Below are 26,217 nucleotides of genomic sequence, written 5' to 3'. Positions count from 1 at the left end.
GTGAGTTTATCAGGAGCCCACAGAAGTCCACCGGGTTTGAAGAGTTTTAATGAACTTATGGAGGAAACTGCGGAGCTCTCGTACCTCGGTGACGGCCTGGATGGACGCTCCGTGCTTCAGCAGCAGCTCCATCACCTTCACTCGGTTCTTCTTACAGGCGATGTGCAGCGGGGTGAAGCCATTCTACGACACAGAGCGCATTGAGAAGGCGTCAAAACGCTGAAGGAACTCTCTCTCTCTCTCTCTCTCTCTCTCTCTCTCTGTGTGTTTGGTTCTGCAGAGACGCTGGAACACAAACCTGGAGCTCTCAGTGGAAAACACAGTACAAAGGGAGAGCCGTTTTTTCCTTTACCGCCCCCTCTTTCTTTAAATCTCGCTCTTAAAGCGCATGCCAACCAGACGAGCATGTGTGGAAATAATCGACTGACTTATAAAAAAAAAGGAAAAAAAGAAAAAGTCCTGAGCCCTGAAATAGATACTGCCCCGCTCCACTGCTGCCAGCTTGTTCGCTCTCCTCATCCCTCCCTCCTCGAGCCTCTGACTTTGAGGTTTTCTGCCTCAATCCGGTGACTTCATTTTCCCTTTTCTCCTCCTCCTCCTCCTCTTCTTTCTCTCTGACTGTTCCCTCTCAAACCACACCCAGAACTTCTCCCGTGACGGCGAGTTTTCTGCCTCCTTCTCTAACGTGCTTCATGTTTCTGAAATCCCTCAGTCGAGAGTCGAAAAGGAGGGAAAAAAAGAAAGTTTTTCACTGATAAATGGGAAAAGAAATCACAGATGGAAAGTCAGTCTGCAGCTAAAGCTCGACTTCCTGCAGAATCTTCTTAATTTGTCCCAAAAAGTTGTTGTAAAAAACAGATTTTCCTAAAAGAAATCCACATTAAACGAATCAAACCTCAAAATGAAGCTTTAAAAAGCAGAAAAAATACAACATATAAACTGAATAAAGCGACTAATGAGGAGGTTTTTTCTTGGATTTGACGGTCTGAGAGGAAAAGAGGTGAAAAAGACGAGATCCTGTCCTCTCACATCTCACTCATTTCATATTAAAGTCATGCGCTATCGACCGGAGGTCGGCCCCGCCCTCACCAGAGCCTTGGCGTTGGGATTGGCCTTCTTGTCCACGATGACCTTGGCGACCTTGTAGTGGCCGCAGTGGGCGGCGACGTGCAGCGCCGTCAGGTAGTCGTTGGTCACGTCGTCCACCGGGACCTCGTGGTGCAGCAGCAGCTGGACGCAGTTGAGGTGGTCGCCCTGCGTGGCCATGTGCAGCGGAGACAGGCCGTTCTGGAGGGCGGCGGACGGGTTAATGCGGTGACGCGGTCTGCCGCCGCGAGGTGGGGGGGAGGGAGGGAGTGCACGTTCTACCTTGGTCTTGGACAGGATGGGAGCTCCTCTGTCCAGCAGCATCTCCACCACCTGCTCGTGGCCGCTGCGAGCGCCACAGTGGAGAGGAGTCAGGCCGTCCTGCGGCGACAGGAAGCAGCGTCAGGCGGCGGCGGCGTTACGGCTACTAGTTACTTTTACAACCAGAGTCAAACTCCCCAGTTAGAAAAGCAGGAGGTCAGAGCAGCGTCAGCAGCACTGTGGGCATCAGTCCACTTCAGCATGTTTTCATCTAAAGTGTCCACACCGCTAAAACTGAGACAAAATAACCTTAAAATTCTAACTTTCAGGTTTTTCTTTGCTGTGGCAAAAAGCACGCCTGATGAAAATATTGATATTTTCACAAAACCAAACAGTTTTTGTTGAAAATGATCACAATTTCAATTCTTCAGGTGCAAAAGACAGTGAAATGTCCAAAAAGATGCTCCTGGATGTGGCACAATTCAGTGTTTTAACTTCTATTTTCTCATTTTTATTCTATTTTGGGCTTTTTATTTTGCCAATATTGTCTATTTTCTCATTTTTATTATATTTCGAGTGATATATTTTGCCTATATTCTCTATTTTTGTATCGTGAGTGACGTGTGGGGAGAGTTTGGATTCCACTGTGTGTCTTACACGTGAAGCAGAATTGACAGGATGTGTTAAAGTTGGTTTTTTTTACATTTCAGTTCAAACTGAATGATTTTCTGACACGTCTTACTCAGTGTGAAGGATGTGCAGATCGTGATACAGTTAAATCTTCTTTTAAATGGAGCCTGGTGAATGAGCGTGTGTGTGTGTGTGTGCACACACCTTGGTTCTGGCGTCGATCTTGGCGCCTCGCTCCAGCAGCAGGCGGACCATGTTGCTGTTGCCACGTTTGGACGCTACGTGCAGCGGCGTGATGTCATTCTGCGGGGAAAGAACGAACGTTTTATCACAGAGGCGAGGAAACTCATCAGGAAAGAGTTTTTTAATGTGAAAAACCACAATAAAAAAAGCAAAAATCAGTTTCCTCATCTACAAATTCTCAATAACTATAAAACAGAGCTTTTTATTGTGAATGTGAGATCTCAGTTTAATGAGAGGAAATGGGAGCTGTGTGGCTGTGAAGCAGGAACATGGAAGGATATCTCCCTCTAGAGGGAACCGATTCCTGCTGCAGCAGAAAACCTGTTCAGTTCAGTTTAATGACATTTAGCTCAGGACGTTTAACACGCTGCTTCAGTGCTTCAAACCACCGTGTGTGTGCACACGTGTGTGTGTGTGTGCACACGTGTGTGTGTGTGTGTGTGTGTGTGTGTGCTCACCCTGGCCTTGAAGTCCACGGCCGCGCCCCGGTTCAGCAGCAGCGTCGCCACGTTGATGTTCCCGTAGTGAGCCGCGATGTGCAGAGGGGTGAAGCCGCTCTGAGCGAGACGAGAAACACACAGAAACACCCCGTTAGTTCGGATAGAGAGAGAGGAAGAAACAGACCAGCCGGCAGCAAAGCATGATGGGACGTGGCGGCACACGGAGCAGCTCGGCAGAAGCAGACCTGAGTGAGCGCACTGAGTCGAACATGCTTTCAGGATTGAGGGAAAAATTCAAATAAAGTGCTGCTTTCAGCATCAGTGGCCACTTCATTGAGTAAATCCAGAGGAGATCAACGGTTTTAGTATTTAGCAGTGAAAATTAACTCAACACTGATTTATTCAATCATTTTATAGCAACACTTCAAACTGTAGCCTCTGCAAATCGCGTTCAAACCGTCACTGGATGTGTCGACTTTCCACACGTACCTAATAAAGTGGCCACCGAGTGTTTAATTCAACTTTCCTTGTGCAATTATCAGGATACGTGTGCAATCAGATATGCAGTGAAAACAAACACAAGCCCTCTGAGCTCCTGTCGAATGAAAACTGCCCTAAAACGAGTCTCCAGTGAAATCTGCCATTCTGTGACGTTTCCACCTGGCAGGGAATTAGGAAAACTAACACGTGCACGCGGGCATGCAACTAATTCCATTAAGACTGGTCAGAAAAAGTTCACTTCAAACAATATCACACAGGTTTGACTTGATAAAATTCAAAATATAAATGATTCTTCCAAATAATCCATCTTCAATTGATGAAAATTCATTTTCAACTTCCTTCAGCATCACACTGTGCTGTGGCGTACTCTAAAAACTCAAAAAAGGGTGCATTGGTTATTAAATGTGTCTATACTGATGTTTTTATTTGAATGTTTGAAGCTTTAGATGCTGTTTCATACTGTAATGGAGACAGTTTAGGAAGTAATTAAAAGAACATTCAAGAAAAATCTAAATCCTGACATTTAGGAAATAGCACTGTTTAATACCAAGTCCAGCGAGGACAGAAGTTAAACTGCATGTCGGGTGTTAGGTAAGGATGGAATTGCTGTAGAAAAACGAAAATGCAAGACCAGAGGAAACGTTCGTGCGGGCTGAGCTTAGGTGATGAGAATGTTCAGATTTTCACAAAAACCAAACAACTGCGCCAGAAAATGATCACAGTCTCAACATAAAGCTAATTTCAATGTTTCAAAGCACCGTTAAATGTCCTGAAAAGACAATCTGAAGACCAAATGTTGAAGCTGCCACAGCTGCAAAAGGACGACCGGCGTCAGATTAAATATTCTGGCTCAAGAGTGAATGCAGTGTATAGCAGGGAGGTTTCCTCCTCCGATAGAGAAAGATTCTGATGCTTCGGGGGCCGATGGCGGACGCCGGGAGCCGGAACTTCACCAAAGCAGCTGAAAACAAAACTGCCCACACATTGAACCCTCATTCATCCAGTTTGAGACTGGATGAGATTCATGTTCGCGTCTTGAATGGATTTCTAGACGACAGCTTAATCTAATCCCACACCCGATTTATCTAATCCAGGTTTGCTACTGCAACACCCGCTGAGAGGCGTCTAAGACGAGAAACTACACTACTCTGCACTGTGTTTCTGGCTGAAAGCAGCGAAGCTTCAGCAACACACAAAGCGATGCGGGTTTAAAAAACCAAAACAAAAAAACAAAACAAAACAAGCACACGGGTGAGGAGCTGTCAGCTGCAGCAAAAGCATTCATGCCAGCATTGTGCGATCATGCCAGCAGACAGAAGGCTTTGCAATGGAGAGATCATGAGGGGACGATGAGAGGAAGAGAGAGAAGAGAAGAGAAGAGAAGAGAGAAGAGAGAAGAGAGAAGAGAGAAGATGTACCTCTGTTGTTCTATTCACCATCATCTAGAAGGGAAAGGAGGGGAGGAGGGGATCAGCAGGGTGAGAAAAAGGAACAAATACCGGGAGGCGGAGGAGGAGGCGGAGGAGGAGGAGGAGGAGGAGGAGGAGGAGAGATGGGGTGGTTAGTGCACCACAACAACTACAACAGCAACACCATGGTGGCACCAAGCTGTAGGATGAGTGACGATGTGTCTGTCGGTCATGGAGACAAACCACACAGACGATCACACAACTGCGCCTCCTCTGCTCTGCTCTGACTGATCAGCTGATCAGGATGGATTCAGTCTCACTCGTCACTCAACAATCTGACATCTATGTCTAAAAAGAGACAATTTTTTTTTATTGTAGTCTGGATGATCTGGCCTCTGCAAGAATCTATCATTAATCATATTTCCTGAACGTAAAGTAGAGTCTCCCTCTCCACTTGTGCACTACTCTCTCTTCAAAATCACTTAGATTACGACTGAATGTAATCCAGAAAGACGTAAATCCATGTTCAGCTGCAGCTTCTGGAGTCTGGACGGTGTGTGTGATCAGTGTGCGAGGGGAAAGTGGCGTGCGGCTCGTACTTTGGACTCCACGTCGGCGTTGTGGTCGTTCTGCAGGAGGAGGGCGGCCGCCTTGGTGTCGTCCTTCCGGGCGGCGATGTGCAGCGCGGGGAGCCGCACCTTCCCCTTGGTGTCGTTCTCCAGCAGGAGGGAAACCACCTGGTCGTGGCCCTGCTGCAGCGCCACCGCCAGGGGGGTGAAGCCGTCCTGGTGGGGAAAACACACAGAAAGACCTGCGTTACGATCACCGTCAGGAGCTTATGTCTCAAAACTGTGGCGAGGGAAGAGATCAACAGAGAAAACAGATTTATTATGGAAGATACTTAAACGTAAATGGAGTTTTCGTTCACATCTTGGGTCTGATCACACACACTTTTTTGCGCTGCAGACATGCAAACCAAAGCAACTCTGTGTTTCAAAATGTAGTTTTTCTGTATTTTCTTTGAAATAAAGTTTGACCAGAAACACAGTTGTGGGTCAGAGTCACTGCTGAAAGCACAGCGGCCTGCAAAGAACCAAACCATCCACACCGCGCTTCAAATCTACCATGAAGTCATCTTTTAATAAAACAACAACAAAAAAAGCTGTTTGTGTCCCCTGCAAAAAAAAATCTCTTTAAGTCTACTATTTGTGTATTTGTGCGTGCATGTGTGTGAGTGTGCGTGCGTGTGTGTGTGTGTGTTTACACAGGATGCCAACTGCCTGAATAAAAACTAACTCAGCATCTCTGAACACCCACACATCAAAGCAGGAGCTCCCCGCAGAGATCTGCAGTGCTCATCTACACAACCGTACACACACACACACACTCACACACACACACACGTAATCTGATCCGCAGGCATGTGTGTGACACACACACACCCACTCCCACGGGGCATGCACAGATTCCAGAGAACAGATTTATCCTCTTCCAGGATTCCAGCAGTCAGAAGTCGTCGTCCTCGTTCCTCTGTCATCGCAGACGCAGGAGAGGAAACAAAGACGCGCCGATGTCCTAAAAACGCCTCGAGGGGACGGCGGCGTCTGAGTCTCCCGAACCTGCAGGGACTCAGCGAAATTCCCCCGACCAGAAGAGGAGCGTTTCAAGAAGCTCTCAGATTGAGATGCTTCACATTTTCACCCAAATGAGAACAAACAGAAAGACGATGCGGAAAACGGAGAAGGTCAAAGGTTAAAGACTGCTCAAACCTTTCATTCAGTAAATAAGTAAATAACAACTCTAAATCTCTCTTTGTTTTGTGTCGTGTTAATCTTTAGCGCAGCATCAATACGTCATTAAGAAGCTCATATTTAATGAACTATCTCAACTAAAGTGCGCCCCTGGTGGTCAAATGAACACATTACAGTTAATATAATAATTTCTCGCAGCAGGAAATCTTTATTTTGCGCCCGGATTGGACTCTCTGGCGGTCCACTTCTGGTCCGTGGGCCGTATGTTTGACACCCCTGATCTAGTCTATTCATGATACAGAGAAAACTTAAAAATGACCCAAAAGCAGAAACAAAGAGCTCCGTGTCCACATATTGATCATCATGGCGATCTCTTCGTCCAATCACAGGTGAGCATGTCGCACACCTGGAACCAATAATAATACTGAAGATTTCACAAGTTTGCTTAAAAAGAAAACAATTTTTTTAAACCTACAGCTAGAAATTTGACTAAATCCAGTCAATCTGGTTAGAAAAGGGTTAAAGATGAATTATTAAACAGCAGGAGTCTCTTCAAACAGATATATATTTTCCCTACATGAATAATTCACCGAGCGTCCCACTGGAGGAGAATGTAGGGAGGAAAGAATGAGGAGGAGGAGAGAGGAGGAAGAGGAGGATGAAGAGGAGGAGCAGAAGAGCAGAGGATTCAGACAAAAGGAGGAAGAGGAGGGTGAGGAGGGGTTGGGGAGGAGGCAGGTTTATAAACAGCACTGACACAGATAGAAGGAGCTCACGTCCAACCGAAGCTCCGCATCGTTCCCTGACGGGAGCGAACCGATCGCGAAGCCTCCGAAGAAAGAGAAACACACCCAAACACAGCGTGAAGCTTTTCTAAATCAGTCTGCAGCGGGATGACTCTCAGGTCGGCTCCTCTCTCTTTCACAGCACGCCGTTCAAACCTGCACTGAGCTGCGATGTTCCAATTCCTCCCTGACCGAACCGGGAATCGAACCCGGGTCCCCAAAGTTAAAGGATCCCGATGAAGGATCTCGGAGAAACGTTATCGAACATTTCTGATGGACGGCTGCGAGACACTCGGAGTGCAGCTCAGCCTCCTGCAACGCCGCTTCCCTCCATTCACAGGAGTCTGAAAACAGCCAAGGTCACTGCTGACTCCTCCCCCTTCTGTCTGGCTTTCACTTTGTCTCCATAACACTTTGATTTCAGGACGTCTTTCTCTCTTTCTACGCCTGCCGTCTTGGAGAACATCAGGTGGGTTATCCCGCGGAGGAGTCAGCGGCGGCGGGCGGCTCTGCAGCACTCGGCGCTGGAAGCTTCGGTCATCATGTCGCAGTTTAATTGCAGGGAGGAGAAATGAGGCCTTTTGCACAAACGGTGGCTATTAGACAGCGAGCGGCTCGCGCGAGCAAAAACAGCCATTAGCTTTAAGTATACGTCTGACATCATGTGTGTGTTTGTGTGTGTGTGTGTGTGTGTGTGTGTGTCACCTCTGTGGCGATGCTCTGACTGGAGCCGTTGTCCAATAGGAACTGAACCACGTCCATGTGGTTCTCCTGTGCAGCCATGTACAGCGGGGTGAAGCCATTCTGGGCAGAAAACAACAGAGAAGGATCAGAGATCAATAAACTCTTTTCTTTTTGTTTCTCAAGAAGGATTTCAGTATGATACACACTGCATGTGAGCAGTATGTAACAGTAAAAACATTATCTCGAAAAAGAACCAGGACCTTTTTTTTTTCCCAGAATAACAGTTTCTTCAATGAAAACAGAAAAAAAGACACGGTAGAGGTTGGTGCAGTCTGATCTAATCCATTTATATCGCTGCCAGCATCAGATCATTGTTAAAAATCAATATACAAAAGTGCCTGAAGGCAAACACTGAATCTGCTGTTTTTCTGCATTAATGTAATGAAGGGGTCATTTTAACTGTCCGTCAACAACGGTTTGATGACTCAGAGTCACACGGACACTCATCCTGGGTGAAACGTTCATAAAATCACCTGAAATGTCGAACTGACGGACATTTTCAAAGATCATCTTTACCTTTCCCAAACGGGAAAACATGTTTCACCACCGGGTGTTACCACTGCGTCGTTTATAGGACATTCACACTCAACTCTACGTTTTAACACTCAGGAAATCAAAGACAGTCCCAAAAAGAGATCGAGCACAGCTCCAACTAGTGGCCTGGCATGCAAATGTTCAGTCACCTCCTGAACGTAAAACTTTTCTGTGAAGAAAAAAAACACAAAAAAGATGCTGACTTTTGAGAAAAATTGACCTTAATGTTTAAATATTCTAATTCCTCAGACAGAAGCAGACCGAGGTTTTGTTTTTCTTCATTTCTGTGATCGTTTGGGTCGTTTTCAGGAAGCTTACAGATGTGGAGCAACCAGAGTGATACCAGCGATGACCTGTGGGGGCAGCGGTGAGCAGAGGAACTGGATGTAATGGTAAACAAGCCGCACAAACGTTTCAAACACACGGAACTGTTTTTGTGTGTAACAGAAGCATTTTGGGGAATTCAATTGATCTAAAAACACACACACACACACACACACACACACAGAGCAGACCATCAGCCTCACACCCCCGTCTGGATCCATTTGTTTCTCCCAGACTTTAAAGACGCGCTCGCTCACCCGACCTCCCGGGCCGAGCACACTGTCACCTTCGTACATTCCTCACACCCGATAGCTGAGAGATAAACACTGAGCCGCAGCCGAAGCTCCTGAGAGCTCTCATCTGTGTGTGAGTGCATGAAAAAAAGAGGAACAAAACATCGACTCCACGGCAGCAGAAGAGCCTAAAACACACCTCTGCTCTGTTCTTTTAACTCAGCATCGTCTTCCTGCAGCTAATATTGGATAAACCCAGGCTCGTTTGGTATAAAAACAGCTATTTTTTTTAAAGATTTGAATCAAATTAACTGAACCTTTAATCCACAACACCTCCAGTAACCGGAGCTTCTGGAGTATTATGTAAATGAGGCTCATGATGCAGAGACAAGTGAATTTAAAATGAAGGTAAATGCAGTGGAGGAGAGATGAGCCGCTACTAAAACGCCCGAGTCCTCAGTTTGATCGCAGCAAAATGGAAACAAATGAGGACAAACGGCCGGCGCACAGCAGCAGAGGAAGACGATGAATGAGAAAACATCCAATCAGGTCTGATCAGCACCCCGAAGCTTCTGAATTAGACCCTGGATCCAACACTCGGAACGCAGATTAAGGTTTGTTTACTGCTCATCATGTCGTTTGAGTCAAATTAGTCTAAATTCACCACGTCGATGGCGAAAACATCCCATCGGCTGTCATGTCAGAACAGGCCACAGGTCGGCGCTGTTGGTTGTCTCTTATGAAAACACAGGAGTGAAGACAACAGCATGCTTTAAATAATAACAATGGTGATGAATCGGATGATATTAGGGGTGAATTTCAACTATAAAACTACTAAAAACCGAGAGTCAGGTCTGGGAGTCAGGACACTCTGGAGGCCGCCATGTTTGATATGTCTTTAGGTTTAAAGCACGAGATCTGCAGAAGGCAGTGGATGACGTGAACATAATCAATAAGTAGCTCAATTTACATATTTCATATTATGAAATAAACAGAAATATTGTTCAAATGTATATTACTTTTATTAACAGACGATGCCACCACGAGTCGTTTCAAATATAACTAAACATGATCAAATATCATATCATCAATACACAGCTCATCAATACGCACTCACTTCTCCTGCTCTCTAGATCCACCCAGCCAGTTCCTACTAACATCACTCTGGTTGCCGTGGTAACAGGTCCAGTGTGTGTGTGTGTGCTGACTATTGAAAATGACCGGATCTGCACTGCAGAGAGCCGCTGACACAGCGCGCACACACACACACACACACACACACACACACACACACACACACACACACACACACACTGTGGTCCTCACTTCGTAGCACATCAGACACAGGCTGAGTGCACGTGGCGTGCTGTACCTGGGACTGGGCGTTCACGTTGGCGCTGTGGGTGACCAGCTCCTTCACCACGTCCGTCTGGCCGGCGAGCGACGCGATGTGCAGCGCCGTGTTTCCTTTCTGTCAAAACACAGCAGTCCTCTGATGAAACGACATTCTACGCTTTTGTTCAAGAGTGTGCGTGGAAACATGAGAAAGCTGTCTGAACTGGTTTTACCCAAAATGCACTGTGCAGGCTGTTTATCTAGAAGGTTTTGGCAAATCTAGAGAAACGCTTCAGCTTTTTTGGTTGTGTTTCCACAGACTTCACAGGGAAGCTCAAACGGCTCATGTAGTCCGGATGAGGTCTGATTCAGCCCGGGTCTGGAGTAGTGGATCCAGACAAGGCTTTCAAACTGCAAACAGTCCACAAAAGACACATAACTGGATTCAGAGTTTAATGGTTTGACCTGAAGCTGAAGACAATGCGGTGTGTGTGTTAGTGTGGTGCAGTGAGTCTGACGGTGTGTTACACACACCCAGCACCTGTTGCATGTGTGTCCGTCATGTAGAGCAGCAGCTGTTGCCATGTTGTCATTCCTGCAGCCACACACACACACACACACACACACTCCACCCATTGTCAGCTTGCTCCTTTTTACTGACCTGCTCCCACTTCACTTCTCTACAGCATGATCAGTTTTTTATTTGTTAGTTTGCTCCTATTTCGAAAACTAACGAAATATATTCAATTACTAGGATGAAGTGAGGATTTTCCAGCTGTTTTCCCACATTGGGAAAAGGTTAGATCTCAGGAAACAAACTGTTATGTGGATTTGTATGTTTAAAAGGGACCAAATCTCCTAAACCAGATGAAGAAATAGAATTAAGGTGCAACCTGGTCAGTGCAGGTTTTGGCTGCATATCAAACTATAAATGACCTTTACTGTAAGTCTGCAAACAATGTTAAAAACGATCTGTTTTATGCAGAGATAGAATAACATATTATCCTTCCCATGGTTAAAGAAAAAAAGCTCAGGATACTGATCCGTCACATCCGTCCTAGATCTTAAAATAACCTCAGTGTAACAATGCTCAAATTCAAAACAGACAAATTACTGACAGTTGCCACATGGCATGGACTCACACTGGATCGTTGCACAAATGCTTCAAAAAGGCCAAAGAAGCTATCTTATAAAAAGCAAATTGTGTAAATTCTTGACATGGTTCCTTCCAACCTCACAGGATGAACATAAGACGTCATTCTGATTAGAATGCTGCTCTTGGAACAGCTGTGTGGACAGACAAGAGGAAGCCTGTGGGAGGCTTTTACTGTGAAAACTCGTCACATGAAGGCCTGTTACACGTGTGGTTTTGTGTTATACCTTATTCTATTCTTGTGATTTGTCTTGAGACAAGTTAATGTGTAACAATGAATACTCTCATCTTTATATTTAAATTTTAAGTTAAACTAAAGCCAACACAAAATTACACGAACCACACTTAAAATGCATCTGGGATGAAGATCCTTTGAGACGAAAATACATAAAAATCAATTACCTAGATTGTGAAATGTATCAAACTCTCCTCCATTGATCCTATCAGTGCCATCAGAGCGTGTAGATGTAGATAATAAACAAGCTGAGCGTCCGGAGCAGACTCCACTCCCACAAACTGAGCCAACAATCCTTCATGTGATGAATTACCGCCACGTTAACACGCTCGCCGCTCATCTCCTCCTGCACCGGCGTGACTTTGGCAAAGTGCAAACGCAGCAAACCGTGTGTGAACCCAGTGTGTGTGTTTGTGTGTTTACAGGACTCCCGGGCGTCTCACACACACACACACACACACACACCTTGGTGGCCGCGTCCACGTTGGCGCCCTGCTTGATGAGCTCGGCCACCACTTCCACATGGCCCTCCTTGGACGCCAGATGCAGAGCGTTGAGGCCGTTCTGCAGGGAAACAGACACGAACATTGGAATGAAGAGGTCAGAATCGTTCTGCCTCTTCTGGGGCCGCAGAAACAATCCCTACCTGAGAAAACATGCTTATCCAGCACATTTCACCTGAGAAATTCAGAGTAACTCCAGTGTGTTTGGGTCTGTTTGCACTGGGATTAAGATCTGACTGACTGACTCATGAAGAGCGAGCTCGCTCCACCAGTCCACAGGAGGAAGTTTACAGCAACGCACAGCCTTTGTGTTCTGTTTACGGATGTAACTATGTACATAGTATGCGATACTTTGTTTAGGACGAAACAAAGAGAAACACAAGTGAAGGAACATTTCCTGCGTCTGAAGAAGAATCTGTTTACATGAACTCACCTGGTTGCAGATGTTAATGTCGACTCCATTCTTCAGGTAGTCCAGAGCCTTCTCCAGGTTTCCCGCCCGGGCCGCTCGCAGGTAGCAGGCGTTCACATCCGTCTGCAGGAGGAGAGAAGGAAAGGTGGAGAGGAGGCACATTAAAGGAGGAACGTCAAATCAGAGGAACATTCAGACATGGTGTGAAAAGGAGAGACGGAAGAATTACAAAAAACATTAAAATGATTAAAAAAAGAGGCTTTCTCTGTGCTTAGGCCTGGATTATTCTAAACCAGGACTTATATATATATATATATGTTCAATAATTCATTCTTCTTGGCTCTTCATTACTTAGGAGATATGCTGAAGAGCTTATTTGTGTGTCAGAGTCGGATAAGTTGAACAAACCCCGAGAGGCTTGCATGTTATTAGCTGGGAAAAATAAAATAGGTTAAAATTCGAGTGGCGACTCCCTTGAGAGCTGCTGAGGAGGAAGATGACATTTCCAGAAAGAAAAGTGAGACTGATCGTGTCTTTGATAAGCCCGGCGGGTCAAACCGAGCCAAACCGAGCCAAGAATAACCGGGAGGCCAAATCCCCGGCATCCACCATCTGACTGATAAGAAGGGTTATGTAACGCCAGCAGGAAGCGCCGCATCGCTGACCGGATCCACCACATGTAAACAACCAACGGTCCACATGAAGGCGACGCGTACAGGTCGCACAGGGAGGAAGTGGTTCGCACTGTCGCACCGGAGCATGGAGCCCCGGTTCGAGTCCAGACTGAGCACAACACAGCCATAGCAGAGATGTATGCCTTTTGTTTTATTAACTTATACTATATTGTATCATAGTTTTTCTAAAAAGTGACCATAAATACTAGTTTAAAACACATTAGCATTAATCCAGACACATTAACGTTGAATTTATTAAACAATAATAATGTTTCTTAGCAGTTTCAGGTTCAAGGTGACTTTATTGGCACCTGCAGGTGGATTTAATCTGCAGTCGACGGCATCCACAGTTCACACAGGCACACTGAAAACCTGTGTTCAATTATCCAATGACAGAAGAAAAGAAAGTGAGCAAACATGACGTGTTTCCTAAAGACAAACAGAAAACTGCTCTCCAGGAGATTCTGCTGGACTGAACCCTGAGCTGCAGCGAACGGCAGCCTGGACAGATGAGCTGATGTTACACACACTGAAGACAAACCGTGTGTGTGTGTGTGTGTGTGTGTGTGTGTGTGTGTGTGTGTGTGTGTGTGTGTGTGGAGTGTTTCTTCTTCATTGCGGTGCTGAGCGACCGTCTGCCACGCCCGCCACGCCCATGTAGTGGACTGCATACCCACACAGGATACGCCCTCTCCGGTTACCAGGCTCACCGCTCACGTGCTTTTAGTCGAACGGAGACTGAAGACGACGGCGGAAATCTAATATCGCTGCTCTGAGCTGAGCACGAGGGACGAATACCAAAAAACCAAAAGACACAGCTACAGTTCTACTCATGCAGTTGTGTTTTACCATCTCAGATACCTGCCTGAAAGAGTTAAACTGAATAAACCACAGAGTGTGTACATGGTTTCTTCACAAAATGTTTTACTGGAATAAAATAAGGAGACACTGAATATGACAGAATACATGCATATGCAGGACTTTAAACAGGAACACACCGTCATTTCCCTCAGTTTTCTGTCCAGTGTTTATGTTGATGCACTTCTTTAATCATGTTTTCCTACTTTAAAGGGAATCTGGTGCAATAGTTGGAAGAAAACTGTAACACACCCACGTGCACAAAGTCTGCCTCAGCCGGTCTGCACACTGGGACAGAGACTCCAGATATTATATACATATTTATTACGGGTGACGAGACACGATGTTAGGGTCACGATCACGAGACGAGAAGAGATTTCCTCTTTACTTTTAATAAAACTGAAATGACAAAATATATGACTGGAAAAACAGACTTCTTTTCATTTAACTGTCACAAAACGACACAGGTGCATTTTGTGCACATGAGGTTTCTCTTTAGAGGGACACACTATGAGGACATAAATGAGGACATATTTGAAACCAAACAGTTTGAGCTCATTGCTGAAAACAAATGGTCAAAAATACCAGCGGAGACGTGAAATAAGCTGCTCAGTAACTACAGGAAGAGTTTGATTGCTGTGATAGCTAATGAAAACTTTTCTTTTAATGTTCGATGAGGGAAAGATTGAAAGTGAATAATTCTGGACATGCCACTTTTTGTTCAAATGCAAATAAAAGCACAGATTTTTGTTTTCCCCCCCACAGTGGTGCTTCTTGTGCATCATCTTATTCACTTCACAAAGCATGACCTGGAACTCAGCTGAAGTTCCATCAGTTAGTGGAGGAAGATGCTCGATAGTCAGGATGTCACCTGGAGTTCCAGAAGATTCTCTATAGCTTTCCTATCATTTACCAGTACATCAAATTGCAGGAGAAAGCAGAATATCTGTGTAATGCAGCAGGAATGCTCCGCCTGTGGGTGAAGCAGATGGAGGGTAAAGGACGCAGCGGTGTCTTGTGTTACAGACTCATCTCCTCGCGTTCGCTGCATCATGATCTTTCTCATTGTGTGCAGATTAGCGGCTAAAGCTGCTCTCTGAGCTCATTTCCCACCGGCTGAATGAGCCTTATCGGTTCATCATCGGCAGCCCGCGGCGTGTTTTCGGTGTCAGCGCCGCCGCCGGCGGAGGGCAGGAAGAAGAGGGCTTACTGGAGGACCGGCGACTCCGGAGTCACTGCGACACGTCCGCCTGACAGACCGGCACCGACACAGCCGAGCACCGCCGACGCTGCACTGCAGCCTCTCTCCCCGTGTGATGTAATGTTCTCCGCCTGCACGCTCTGCCACACATTTCCTCATTTCACCTCACAGAAGATCAGCTATCAGCAGATATGGATCACTACAGCACAGCAGGAATCAGCTGAGCACTGACGAATAGCAATCGACCTCATTTTGAAGGTAAACAAATCATCTAAAAATCACAGAACATCCATACTTTTGTGGAGCAGTGGTTTGCACTCTCACCTCACATCATCCCAGTTTGAGTCCAGGCACATTCCAAAAACATGCATTAGAGGCCACCAGCTGATTCTGGACCGCCTGTATAGGTCAGTGTGAATGTGTGTGATGTGATGTGTTTTTGCAGCCGGCTGAGATCAGTTCCGTAAAGCTATAAAGAAGATGGATGGAAGTGTGTTTTGTGAGTGTGTGTGTGTGTGTGTGTGTGTGTGTGTGTGTGTGTGTGTGTGTGTGTGAGTGTGTGTTCACACCAAACAGACGTGAAATGACTGTGAGAGAATCAGCTTTTAAAGTGCTGTGTGGCGACGCTGCTAGAAAGTCTATGAAAGTAAAACTTTTTAGACCAACACAGTCCAATGTTTGAAAGCTTCACAGCACTTCTCGGTGTTTGAGCTTCATCATCATCATCATCATCATCATCATCATCATCCAAATGAAACTTAAAGGTGCTGTAGGCAGGATTCCGCATCTCTGACCCATCTAAGATGGCGATTTGAAACCCAGCAGATCCTGTCCTGTTTTCTCTGACATCACGCCCTTACGCAACTTAAGCCCCTCCCACAAGAACGTATGACGAACGCCCCTCGACCAATCATGGTTAGAGCCTCAGGGGCTCTTCTGATTGGTCAAAGATACCTGGAGCTGTCGAGATTCCTTTTCAGCTCAGAATAGAGACAGATGGAAACGCTGCGCCCTCGCGGTAGTGCAGTTATGCTGCACTCCTAAAGGATTATCAATGGATACTCTAACGTTTAATCCAAAGAAAACACATAAAAATTAGCATTGACTAGCAAAATCCTGCCTACAGCACCTTTAACTCCAATATGACAAAAAAAAAAAATAAAAAAAATTCTGTTAAAATAACGGTGAAAAAGGACCTCGTTCAATCCGTCGGGGAACGTTTATGAAAGTTAATGTGTGTTAGTGCCCAACATACAAGACAGGCACTGACATAAAATTACTTCTAAAGAGGAGGATAGTCTGTACACAGGTGAAATATTCCAAAGTCAGTGAATTCACATCAAACGTCCAGATCCACATGCTTTGCTTTGGGACGAACAGCTGTGGCAACAAATTCTTGCTAAAATCCAGAAATGAAACTGAAGTAAGAAGAAAACTGCAGCTTCTTCACATCTGTGCATGCAGATACTGCAAACAAACAAATCGATATCATTTTATTCATGAACAGTCAAACTTGACTAGCGGTCAAACATCTCAGAATGTTTGGCTTTTAGTGAAACATCCAAAACGATAACTGTGTTCTTCCAAAATCTGGAACTCACATGGACATCTATCTTCAGCATTTTTCAACTTCAAACGCTGCAGTGATCAGAAGTCACACAGTGAATCCGCCGTGGCAGACCGTTATCAGCAGCTCAAAGACGACCGTCTTAAAAAGCTCTCGAAAAGCATCACGTCCAGCGGAGCTTTTCCCAGTTCGGTGAACTCCTTACGGACAGATACACATCATGGAGCAGCGGGAAGAAGCTCTGGATTTCAACATGTTGTCATTAAAGGTCTGTTCCACTTGTCTGGGTGGGGCAGTGGAGTCTGCAGTCTGGCCTCACAGTCAGGAGTCCTGGTTTGATTTCAGGCTTTGCTCGGAACTTTTTGAAAACAGCTCAAAGTGGGACTTTTCCAAAACATTCAGACTCCGTCTCCGTGGAAACGGGGAAAAACACTACTTTTCTGAAATGCAGTGAAGAGTTGCTGTTGATGGACAATAAGATGGACGATGTTGGTCTTGCTCTCCTGGACTCGTTAGCTTAACAGTTGACAGTCTGTTCAGACAAACGTCCATAAGCGATAAACAGCACCCGCTAGTGGCCTGACGTGTTAACTGCATTTTGACATGTTAGCCACTGAAGGTTTTATCATTACACAAATCAAACTCTGTGACCTTTGATTGGAATGGAACGGATTTTTCTTAATGGATCATTTTAAAGTGAATTCAAATGAAGAGTGAAAGCTGGTGCTATATTCCACACTACAGTTAAAAACCCCACGATGAGTCGATACCGGCGGCCGATAGCAAAACACAGGAAGTCGTTCTGACCGATGAGAGGATGTGCCGGACACATGCACACAGGAATGTGAGTGATAAGAGCGCACGGAGGCCGTTCAACTCCCAAATTAGAGTCAATCTAAATGTCTTTCCATCGGCGCTCAGACTGACTTCCCTGCGGTTTGTCCCTCTGGTCGGCGTGAGCCGCGGATCCTGCCCTCACCAAGTTGTTTCTGAGTCCACACTCGGATAAAATACAATTATTTGTTGTTGTGTCCATCCTGTCGGATACACTAGTAAATTTAATATATCTGTTTCCAGCTAAGCACGACAGGAAATACCTGGTTTTCATCTGTTTCATCACATTTGAAGCCAGAGGCAAAGAGAACCTCATCTTTGTTTGAGTATTTTGAAGGCCTGTTCACACAGAAACATCTTCTCATGAAGACACAAAACTTCTGTTGCATTTTGAGTGTCTGTTTACACGGCGGCGGTGCTCGAAGCCACTGAAAACAGTTCCGAAGGTGGAACTTTTCGATGACAATCTGACGCCGTCATCATGTAGACGGGTGAAAATGACACTTTCCGGTAACGCTTCAAGTGGAATCAATCTTTTCACAAAATGTTTTCAGTTTGCGCCTTTCTAAATGATCCTTTCTGTTGTGTATCGCGTAAAGCCTCGACACGGACGGTGTGGGACCCCGGTTTGATTCCCAGCTGCAGGACTGAACGGTATCGAAGCAGCCAAGTCAACAAGTTTTAATGACTCAAGAGGAGAATTTTCACTTCTCTCTTTCTACTTATAAATAACCATTAGTCACGGCTAATTTCTGACATAATTACAAATAAATTTGTCTCTGAAAACAAGTGGATAGTGACATAAGGATCCAATCACTTTATTATTTTAATTTCTGTTGCAGCTCTGCAGAAAAAATTGAATATTCTCAAGCAATATGTTTATTAAATTAATAATTTTTCTCATGAAGTTTGAAGGAAATGTAAGACCAATGACAACGCGTATTGTTTTTGTTTTTTTAATGTACCATGTCCGAGTCTTTATGTCTAAAGTGGAATTGCGTTTTGCGGGTTTCAGGTGACACCGGCGTGTCGTCTGGCTCGCCAGCAGTTATTCCAGTGTGACTTTATTTATCCGTGGGAGATATGACAAGAATGCCACAGTCGCTCTTTTTCCAGATCGCTCTCATACAGTTACACACATTCCAACAGGGGGACCTGTCCTCTGCGACCACCGGCGAGGCCGGGAGCCCACAAACACGTCAACACACACACACACACACACACCCTCTGGACGCCACACTGTGGTATGGCCAAACGCCGGCTCATGGTCAACCTGCGTCCTCTCCTCAACCAAAGGTGAAATGAGGGGGAACACGCTGCATAGCTACATGTTACAGTTATTAACATGTGACGTCTTTCAACATTAGAAAACATCTTAAATAATAAAACAATAAATATTTAACTATTTTATCTCCTTCTTAAATGAACTTATTGCCTTTTTCCAGAAACACACAGAGCATGCGCCAGCGTCCAAGGTCAGGTGTCTCCACTCACATCCCTCTGCAACATGAAACTGGATCCACGCTGCGCCGCATGTACAGAACCACACGGAGGAAACCAGCAGGAGTTTATGAATGAATGAATTCACCCCACACTGAAGCAGGTAGGAGTGCAGGAAGACGCGCAGGAGTAGTGGACACACACCTTAACACACGCACACACACACACACGCACTGCAGCAGAGTGGTGCAGCAGAGTTGTCCCTGCGACCTGTCCCATCAACGACCCCACACACACACACACACACACACACACACACACACACACACACACACACACATCCACACACACACCCTCCAGCCTGTAACACCACACTGACAATGTCCCATCTCTGGACGAGTTCACTGTCAGAACACGTCTAAATCCCAGCGGCTATAAATTCCTCCAATCTTCTTAGCGGTGCAGCGGCGAAGCGGGACGGAGGACCGCCAGTCTGTTTACAACCACGGCGACTCGCAACCACTCCACGGCAAAGTGCAGGACAGAGACTTACTTCGGCCAGATACTCTGCTGCCTCCTCCACGGCCATGTCTCTGCTCCTCAGCCTGCTGCTCAAAGTGAGAAACCTGAGCGCTCAATTACTGAGGCAGCGAGCCCCTGTAGCCCCGGAGCCGGGAGAGAGGGATGGGGCAAGAGAGGAGAGAGAGAGAGAGAGGGAGGGAGGGAGGGAGGGAGGGAGAGAGAGGGGGAGAGAGAGAGAGGGAGGGTGAGAGAGAGAGGGGGAGAGAGAGGGAGAGGGGAGAGAGAAATATAAGGAGGGACTGAGTGAGTGAGTGCAAGGGAGAGAGAGAGAGTGATGGGTGAGTGAGGGAGTATGTAAGAGAGAGAGAGAGAGAGAGAGAGAGAGAGAGAGAGAGAGGGAGAGAGAGACAAGGAAGGAGAGATATAGGGAGGGACTGGGGGTGAGTGCAAGGGAGAGAGAGAGTGAGTGATGGGTGAGTGTGTGTGTGACAGAGAGAGAGAGAGAGAGAGAGAGAGAGAGAGAGAGAGAGAGAGAGAGAGAGAGAGAGAGAGAGAGAGAGAGAGAGAGATAGGGGCATTATGTCACAGCTAAAAATACCTGGCTGGCAGTGAGAAAGTCCAGAGCATTGGGGGGGTTGAAGAGTTCCGGCGTTAATCTCAAACTGACTCTGTGTGGAGCGACTCGGGATCAGAGGCCAACACACACACACACACACACACACACACACACACACACACACACACTGTTCTGCTGTATCATTCTCTTTCACTTCATTAACGCAGATGGAGTTTAAATGAATTAAAAGTAGGAATGAAAACGCAGAGCAGTCGTCTCATCTTTAAACTCCCCAAACTGGAGCACGCACTGGATCATTCTGTTTTGATTCATTCAAGCAATCAATAGAATATGTGGTAGTTCATAAATTTAAAAAAAAACACACAAAAAAACAAATCTGTACTTTTGTGCTTCAGGGTGAATAAAACACTCGCAGCTTAAATAGTTGCTTTAGCAGCACCAAGTGTGACAAAAAGGAAAAAGAAAAAAGATTTATTGAATTCCACCCCGACTTCACTTCATTAGTAACTTACTGGATGTAAATACTCACTGCTGTCTGTTGAAATCAGGACAGAAAGCAATTTAGCCTTTTTCCAGAAAAATTCATTCAACAATATTTAAATTCTACATCCAAAATATAACTGGAAATAGAACCAGAGACACACGTGGTGGTGTTACCACATTCAACAGCAGAGCGTACAACATAACATAATAAGATAAAGGCAATAACAGTAATAAAGATAGTAACAATTACTTATGGACGATGCCGAGACTCGAATATCTCCAGGATGCACCTTGTGTCTCGCCTTCCATAACATATCAAAGACATAAACACGGGAAGAGTTGGAGAATTGTTTGATAGTTTTATATCTGCTGAAGTTACATTTAAAATTTTGACAGTGAAAACAAAACTTTTGAACAATATAGTTGTTCCTGATACCTTCAGCTGATTGAAAAAGTCTCAAAATAGACATTGTCTATTCTATGTTTTTTATAGTGCTGTCAGTTTTAATCGCATTGATCGCAATTAATCGTGATTAATTCATGGAGAACTGTCAACAATGAACTTTTTTAAAGTTGAGATTAATTGCAATGAAGAATCTAATCCTCATAAATCAGTCCCAATGTCAGGAAAAAACACTATTATCCTCTAGTTCTTTTCTTTGACCCAATTGGCAGACCTTAATGGATTAATCGCAATTAAAATTGACAGCACTAGTTTTTTTTATATTTATGCTATAGAAAAAGTGAAAATATATGGAAAAACTAACATTTTCAATTGAAAACAACACTTTCACAGTGTTTTGGGTGTTCTGTTTACAGAACTGGAACTTTTTAACTTTGTTGAGAGTTTAATAACGAAGTCAAAATGGTACTTCTGAATGTTTTCACCTTTTGAAAATTTAAAAAGTCACACTTTCAAAGAAAAAGTTTTGATGCCGCTAACAAAGTTAGTAAAAGTAAAAAAAAAAAAAAGTCACTTCAAATTTTTAATCAAAATGTATTTTTTGGGTTCAAAACCAATAATGCAGGCTTAATAATAAAGTTTGACCTCAACAGACATCAGAGGAAACGTTCAGGGTTGTGCAGACAGTATAAATCCAGAGAGGCAGATGTGGAGCAGCTGCTGTGACGACGCCTGACGCCTCCAGTCACGCTGCCAGCTGAGCTGAAATCATGAGATCGGCGCCGTACTGTAACTCGCCGTCAGCTTCTGAGGCTCGCGGAGACGTTCGGACCGAGCGAAGGAGTGAGGATGAAGGAGGCCACATCCTCTGTTTACTCCGCCGGGCGCCGCGTTTCCACTTCAAACAGACTTCAAATGAGCCGCACGAGCGTCGATTACTAACTAGACCGAGACGGGGTCTCTAAACAGTCCACCGCGTTGGCGTGTATCGCGGATCGGATGGCGAGGAAATGCATCAGAAATAAAACCTGAGATGCATTTTGTTGAGATGAATGGATCTTCTGGGATTCGGTATCATGAATGTCGTCCTGTCTGCTCACATCGCCATGCGCCTGTGGACGTGCCATTGTAGTAAAATCCCCCAGCATGCTCTGTTTTCTCTCTACATAGCAAAGACAACTGGCTAGTGCAACGTGTCAAGGTTATTCAAACAGACACTGATACACACAAACACAGACGCGACTGGAGGCCCGGAGCCCAGCTGACAGATTAGCAGGATTTGGAGGTTTCCTCCGGTGTTAGCAAACACAGACGGGAGATGGGTTAGCTGGGAGGACCGTTTGAAACCGACTGACAGAGAAACTCAGTTCAATCACTCTGGGATCAAGAAGACGAGAACCACAACAACAACAACAAACTTTACATTTAAAAGTTACTAAGATCTCCCCCCTAATCCACCGGAGCCGGTCACTTCAGAGCAGAGGGGACAGACAGACGTTCCATTGAAGGACCTTTTCTTCAGGCATCAGCTCAACTTTAAAGACGCGAAATCCCTTTTTTGTTTTGACGATTCAAAGAAATCAGGAGGAAATGCTGAATGTTGGCCGAGCAGCTTCCTGACCGTCTCTCTGATAACGTCTCGGACTGTCGGCTTCAACACAGGACGGCGTGTTGAGGCAGGCGACCCCAGGATGAGGTGAATGTTCACTGAAAGGAGACGGAGCGGCTGTAGCTACTGTGACGGAGGACAACCAGAAGTGTGGTTACGCTGGTAAAAAGCAGGAGGAGATGATGGATGGAAGGTTGAAGTCAGTCCAGGTTTACTTCTGACCAAAACCACTGTCATTATGGTCTTCTCTGACAGTTATTTTAGGATTTACAACTCCTTATAAAGTCATCAGTCAAACTCAGGAGCAAAAACAATGTCAAACTATGTTTTTTTTAATTATAATTTAAATATAATTTCATATAATGTTTGATTACCTTCCATTAGAAACAATCAAATTCCCAACAAGGAGAACACTGAATCGGTGAACCACCAGCTGAAGATAGACTGGTTAGTGGTTCCTTTCAAGAGCAGCTTTGACGTAGAGTTTGCATGTTCTCCCTGTGGGTGGATTTCTCAGGTACCTTGCATGCAAAGTGAACTGGAGGCTTAAAGCAGCACTTTGCAAGATTTGCTTTAGCGCTCCCCCTACTGGTCTCCTGTGAAAGCTTACTGTCGTAAACGTCCTCCGCATCACCCCCCACGCCACCTTCCCCCCGTGCAGAGAGTGTCCTACTCCCGTGTCCTTTTTTTCTGCTTGTTAGACAAAGTTTTTTTTCTGTCTTTTTGGTTCTGCCATCCGTGAGCACCTATGGGTGGCGTTGCTAACGCTAGCGAGAGTTTCATGTTTGTTTTACGCACTTTTGTTAAATCTTCTGCAGCAGCAGTTCCTCGCGCTGCCTCCTCTGGTTGCTCCCTCTGTCGCAGACATGTCTGCCTCGCACGCTCAAACTTATTGGAAAACAAACACACTCGGAGATGCTTTCAGCTCAATGCAGCGAACTCACTCGCGCGCACTTCTACGAGAGGAGGTGCCACTCCTCTTTATTTTTCAGTTACCAAACGGAAATTAGAACCAATCAACACATCATGCAAAGATCGTCTATTGCAACACAATGACAGATATCGCACTCCAACAGCTTTTATACTTGTACTCCCGTATGAGTGCCGTAAAGCAGGTTTGTTCTCGCGAGATGTTGTCGGGTCCGCTCCTCTGAAGTTGCAAGCGCTGTTTTCAGGACACAGACCCCGGGGGGAGTGAAGGGACAGGCGAATCACCGTGACAAGTCTTTGTTTACCCCCACAGGGATTCTGAAACGCATTTATTGAGGTAAAAAAGTTGCAAAGTTCTGCTTTAAAACTGAGCTCGTTTCATCACGGCCTCATTCTCAGCTGATCCACAGGAAGGATCTGGTGCTGAGTCACCTTCACCAACATCAGGGTCCGTTTGCTCGGAGACGTTTTCAAGTCAAGGCGTAAAACTTTCTCTGTGCTTTGGGTGTCTGTTTACACAGCAATGCTGAAACCACAACTTTTGGAAAACACTCTGTGTACATGGAGGAAAATTGCAGTTTATCCTTTGTCTTCTTTAGGAAAATTAAAGGTTCTCAAAGCCAAACAAGCCTCGAAGGCTTTTTATTTCCAACAATATAAAAGAAGAACATGTGAGATGATCTGTCAGAGGCACTGCAGCTTATCTGTTTGCTGCGTCAGCTCATGAAAGGCTTTTCTTTCTTTTTTATTTTACTGTTCCATCAGCTCCGCAGCTCGCGGCATTCACCGCCACATGCGTGCTGGATCGTATTGCTCCCCCCCCCACACACACACACACACACACACACACACACACACGCACGCACGCAGGGCTTAATGATCCGCCGTCACCGGCGCTTTATGACATCCGTGGGGCGAGCGGAGGGAGGGGCGGGCGAGCGAGCAATGGGATGGGAGAGGGAGAGAAAGGGGTTGCCATGGCAACTGGGGCTCCTAAATTTCACGGGTTCACTTCGTGTCGTGGGAGAGATCGGCTCAAAACAGAGGCGCGTTGGTGGCGCCTGGCGAGGCTGAGATAACCGAGGCGACCCGTGACGCAGGAGGCAGCACATCTGTCCACACACAGATGTTACACACCTGTCGGCCTCCTGTTATCTGAGACGCTGCAGTCAGCAGAGGCGCGGCGGCGGCGGCGGCGGCCCCACTCTGGAACCACATCAAGACCAAGCCGCCTTTACAGTTCATTCCTCCATTCCTTTCAATTCGTGACCGAGCCATAACATTCCATTATGAAATAATAAAAAACATCATCACACATTTAAAATCAAATAGGAAATTAAAAAAAAACAACATTCAGGAAGCAGAGAAGTGAGAATGTTTGATATGTTTTGTGTTTAAACGAGCCAGAGCTGCTCCGGTCGGAGAATTCACACTAAACAGACCTGACTGACTGAAGCTCACATGTGGAGCAGAAACATGAACCGTCGGGCTCTCTATCAGTCCCTGGTGGTCTGTTAGGGGTACTGCTTCAACTGCAGCAGGGGGAGGAATGTGCACGCGCATGGATGGTACGTGCACGTACACAACAGGAAGCATGAGTCTCAGTTTGTCATGAGGTAATTTGATCGAGCGCAGGAAGTTATGTTTTGGACATAAAGTCAATACCGAGTGTAGCGTTGTTACAGACTGACACAGGACGGGCAGAGAGAAACACAACCTGCGTGTGTGTGTGTGTGTGTGTGTGTGTGTGTGTGTGTGTGTGTGCGTGTGTGTGTGTCCTGCCCCTGACTGGCTGATAAGTGCTGCCGTCTGATTGGCTGCTGGGTTACTGCAGTCTCTGTATTCTCGCAGCACTTGAGATTCAGATGGAGGAGGATAAAAAACACAAACTCCTCCGCCGCCTCTTCTTCTGTGGTTCCTTCCTCGTGTCACTGCGGCTCCAGAGCCTCAGGCTCTCCGAGCTCCTGTCGACTCCCAGAGAGCCGGGAGAAGTCAGTGAAGTGGGACACGAGAGCCGAGCGCCGTCTCGTCCCGTCACAACGGGCTGGCAGCTCGGCTCCGGGCTGCTCTCATTGGACGACGGGAGCTGACGGCGCTCTGCAGCTGCTGCTGGATTACAGGCTGATGTGAGGCTGCGTGCACGTCGACGTGCGCGACGGCCTGGTCACCGAGCAGCAGGCGGACCGGCGGACCAGCCCCAACAGGAAGCAGGTGATCAGACAGAAAGCACTCCGGACAGATATCCGCCCTGTCTGCCCCCAAAACACACACACACACACACACACACACACACACACACACACACACACACACACACACACACACTGAACAGAAAGTGAAAAGCTAGAAAAATGAAGGAAAGTCTCAGCTGAAGAGTTGCTGCTAATCTTCCCTGACAGAGGCGGAGCAGAGCTCATGAATAAATTAACATCTGGCCTGGACCGACAGCATGCACGGCGCTCACTGCGTCCACAGGGACAGGCGGTGTGTGTGTGTGTGTGTGTGTGTGTGTGTGTGTGTGTGTGTGGTGCATGTGGACA

General features: G+C 46.0%; 1 protein-coding gene across 3 annotated transcripts in view; it reads right to left on the bottom strand.

Annotated features, from left to right (window-relative positions):
* The window catches only part of LOC115393247 (ankyrin-3-like), a 110,881-nt gene that overhangs the window by 52,090 nt on the left and 32,574 nt on the right, over positions 1-26,217 (bottom strand). For 2 of the 3 annotated variants that reach the window (XM_030098131.1, XM_030098130.1), the window contains exons 2-12: positions 12,601-12,702; positions 12,130-12,228; positions 10,314-10,412; positions 7,812-7,910; positions 5,170-5,355; positions 4,580-4,603; positions 2,679-2,777; positions 2,182-2,280; positions 1,369-1,467; positions 1,090-1,287; positions 85-183 (exon numbers count right to left, since the gene is read on the bottom strand). In XM_030098131.1, coding sequence (XP_029953991.1) covers positions 85-183; positions 1,090-1,287; positions 1,369-1,467; positions 2,182-2,280; positions 2,679-2,777; positions 4,580-4,603; positions 5,170-5,355; positions 7,812-7,910; positions 10,314-10,412; positions 12,130-12,228; positions 12,601-12,702 — 1,203 coding nt within the window. The remainder of the gene's footprint in view (positions 1-84; positions 184-1,089; positions 1,288-1,368; positions 1,468-2,181; positions 2,281-2,678; positions 2,778-4,579; positions 4,604-5,169; positions 5,356-7,811; positions 7,911-10,313; positions 10,413-12,129; positions 12,229-12,600; positions 12,703-26,217) is intronic. The other variant, XM_030098132.1, reaches the window with a different exon arrangement.

Source organism: Salarias fasciatus, chromosome 8 (assembly GCF_902148845.1).
Source record: "Salarias fasciatus chromosome 8, fSalaFa1.1, whole genome shotgun sequence".
In the NCBI taxonomy this organism is placed as follows: domain Eukaryota; kingdom Metazoa; phylum Chordata; class Actinopteri; order Blenniiformes; family Blenniidae; genus Salarias; species Salarias fasciatus.
This window is presented reverse-complemented; position numbering and strand designations above follow the sequence as displayed.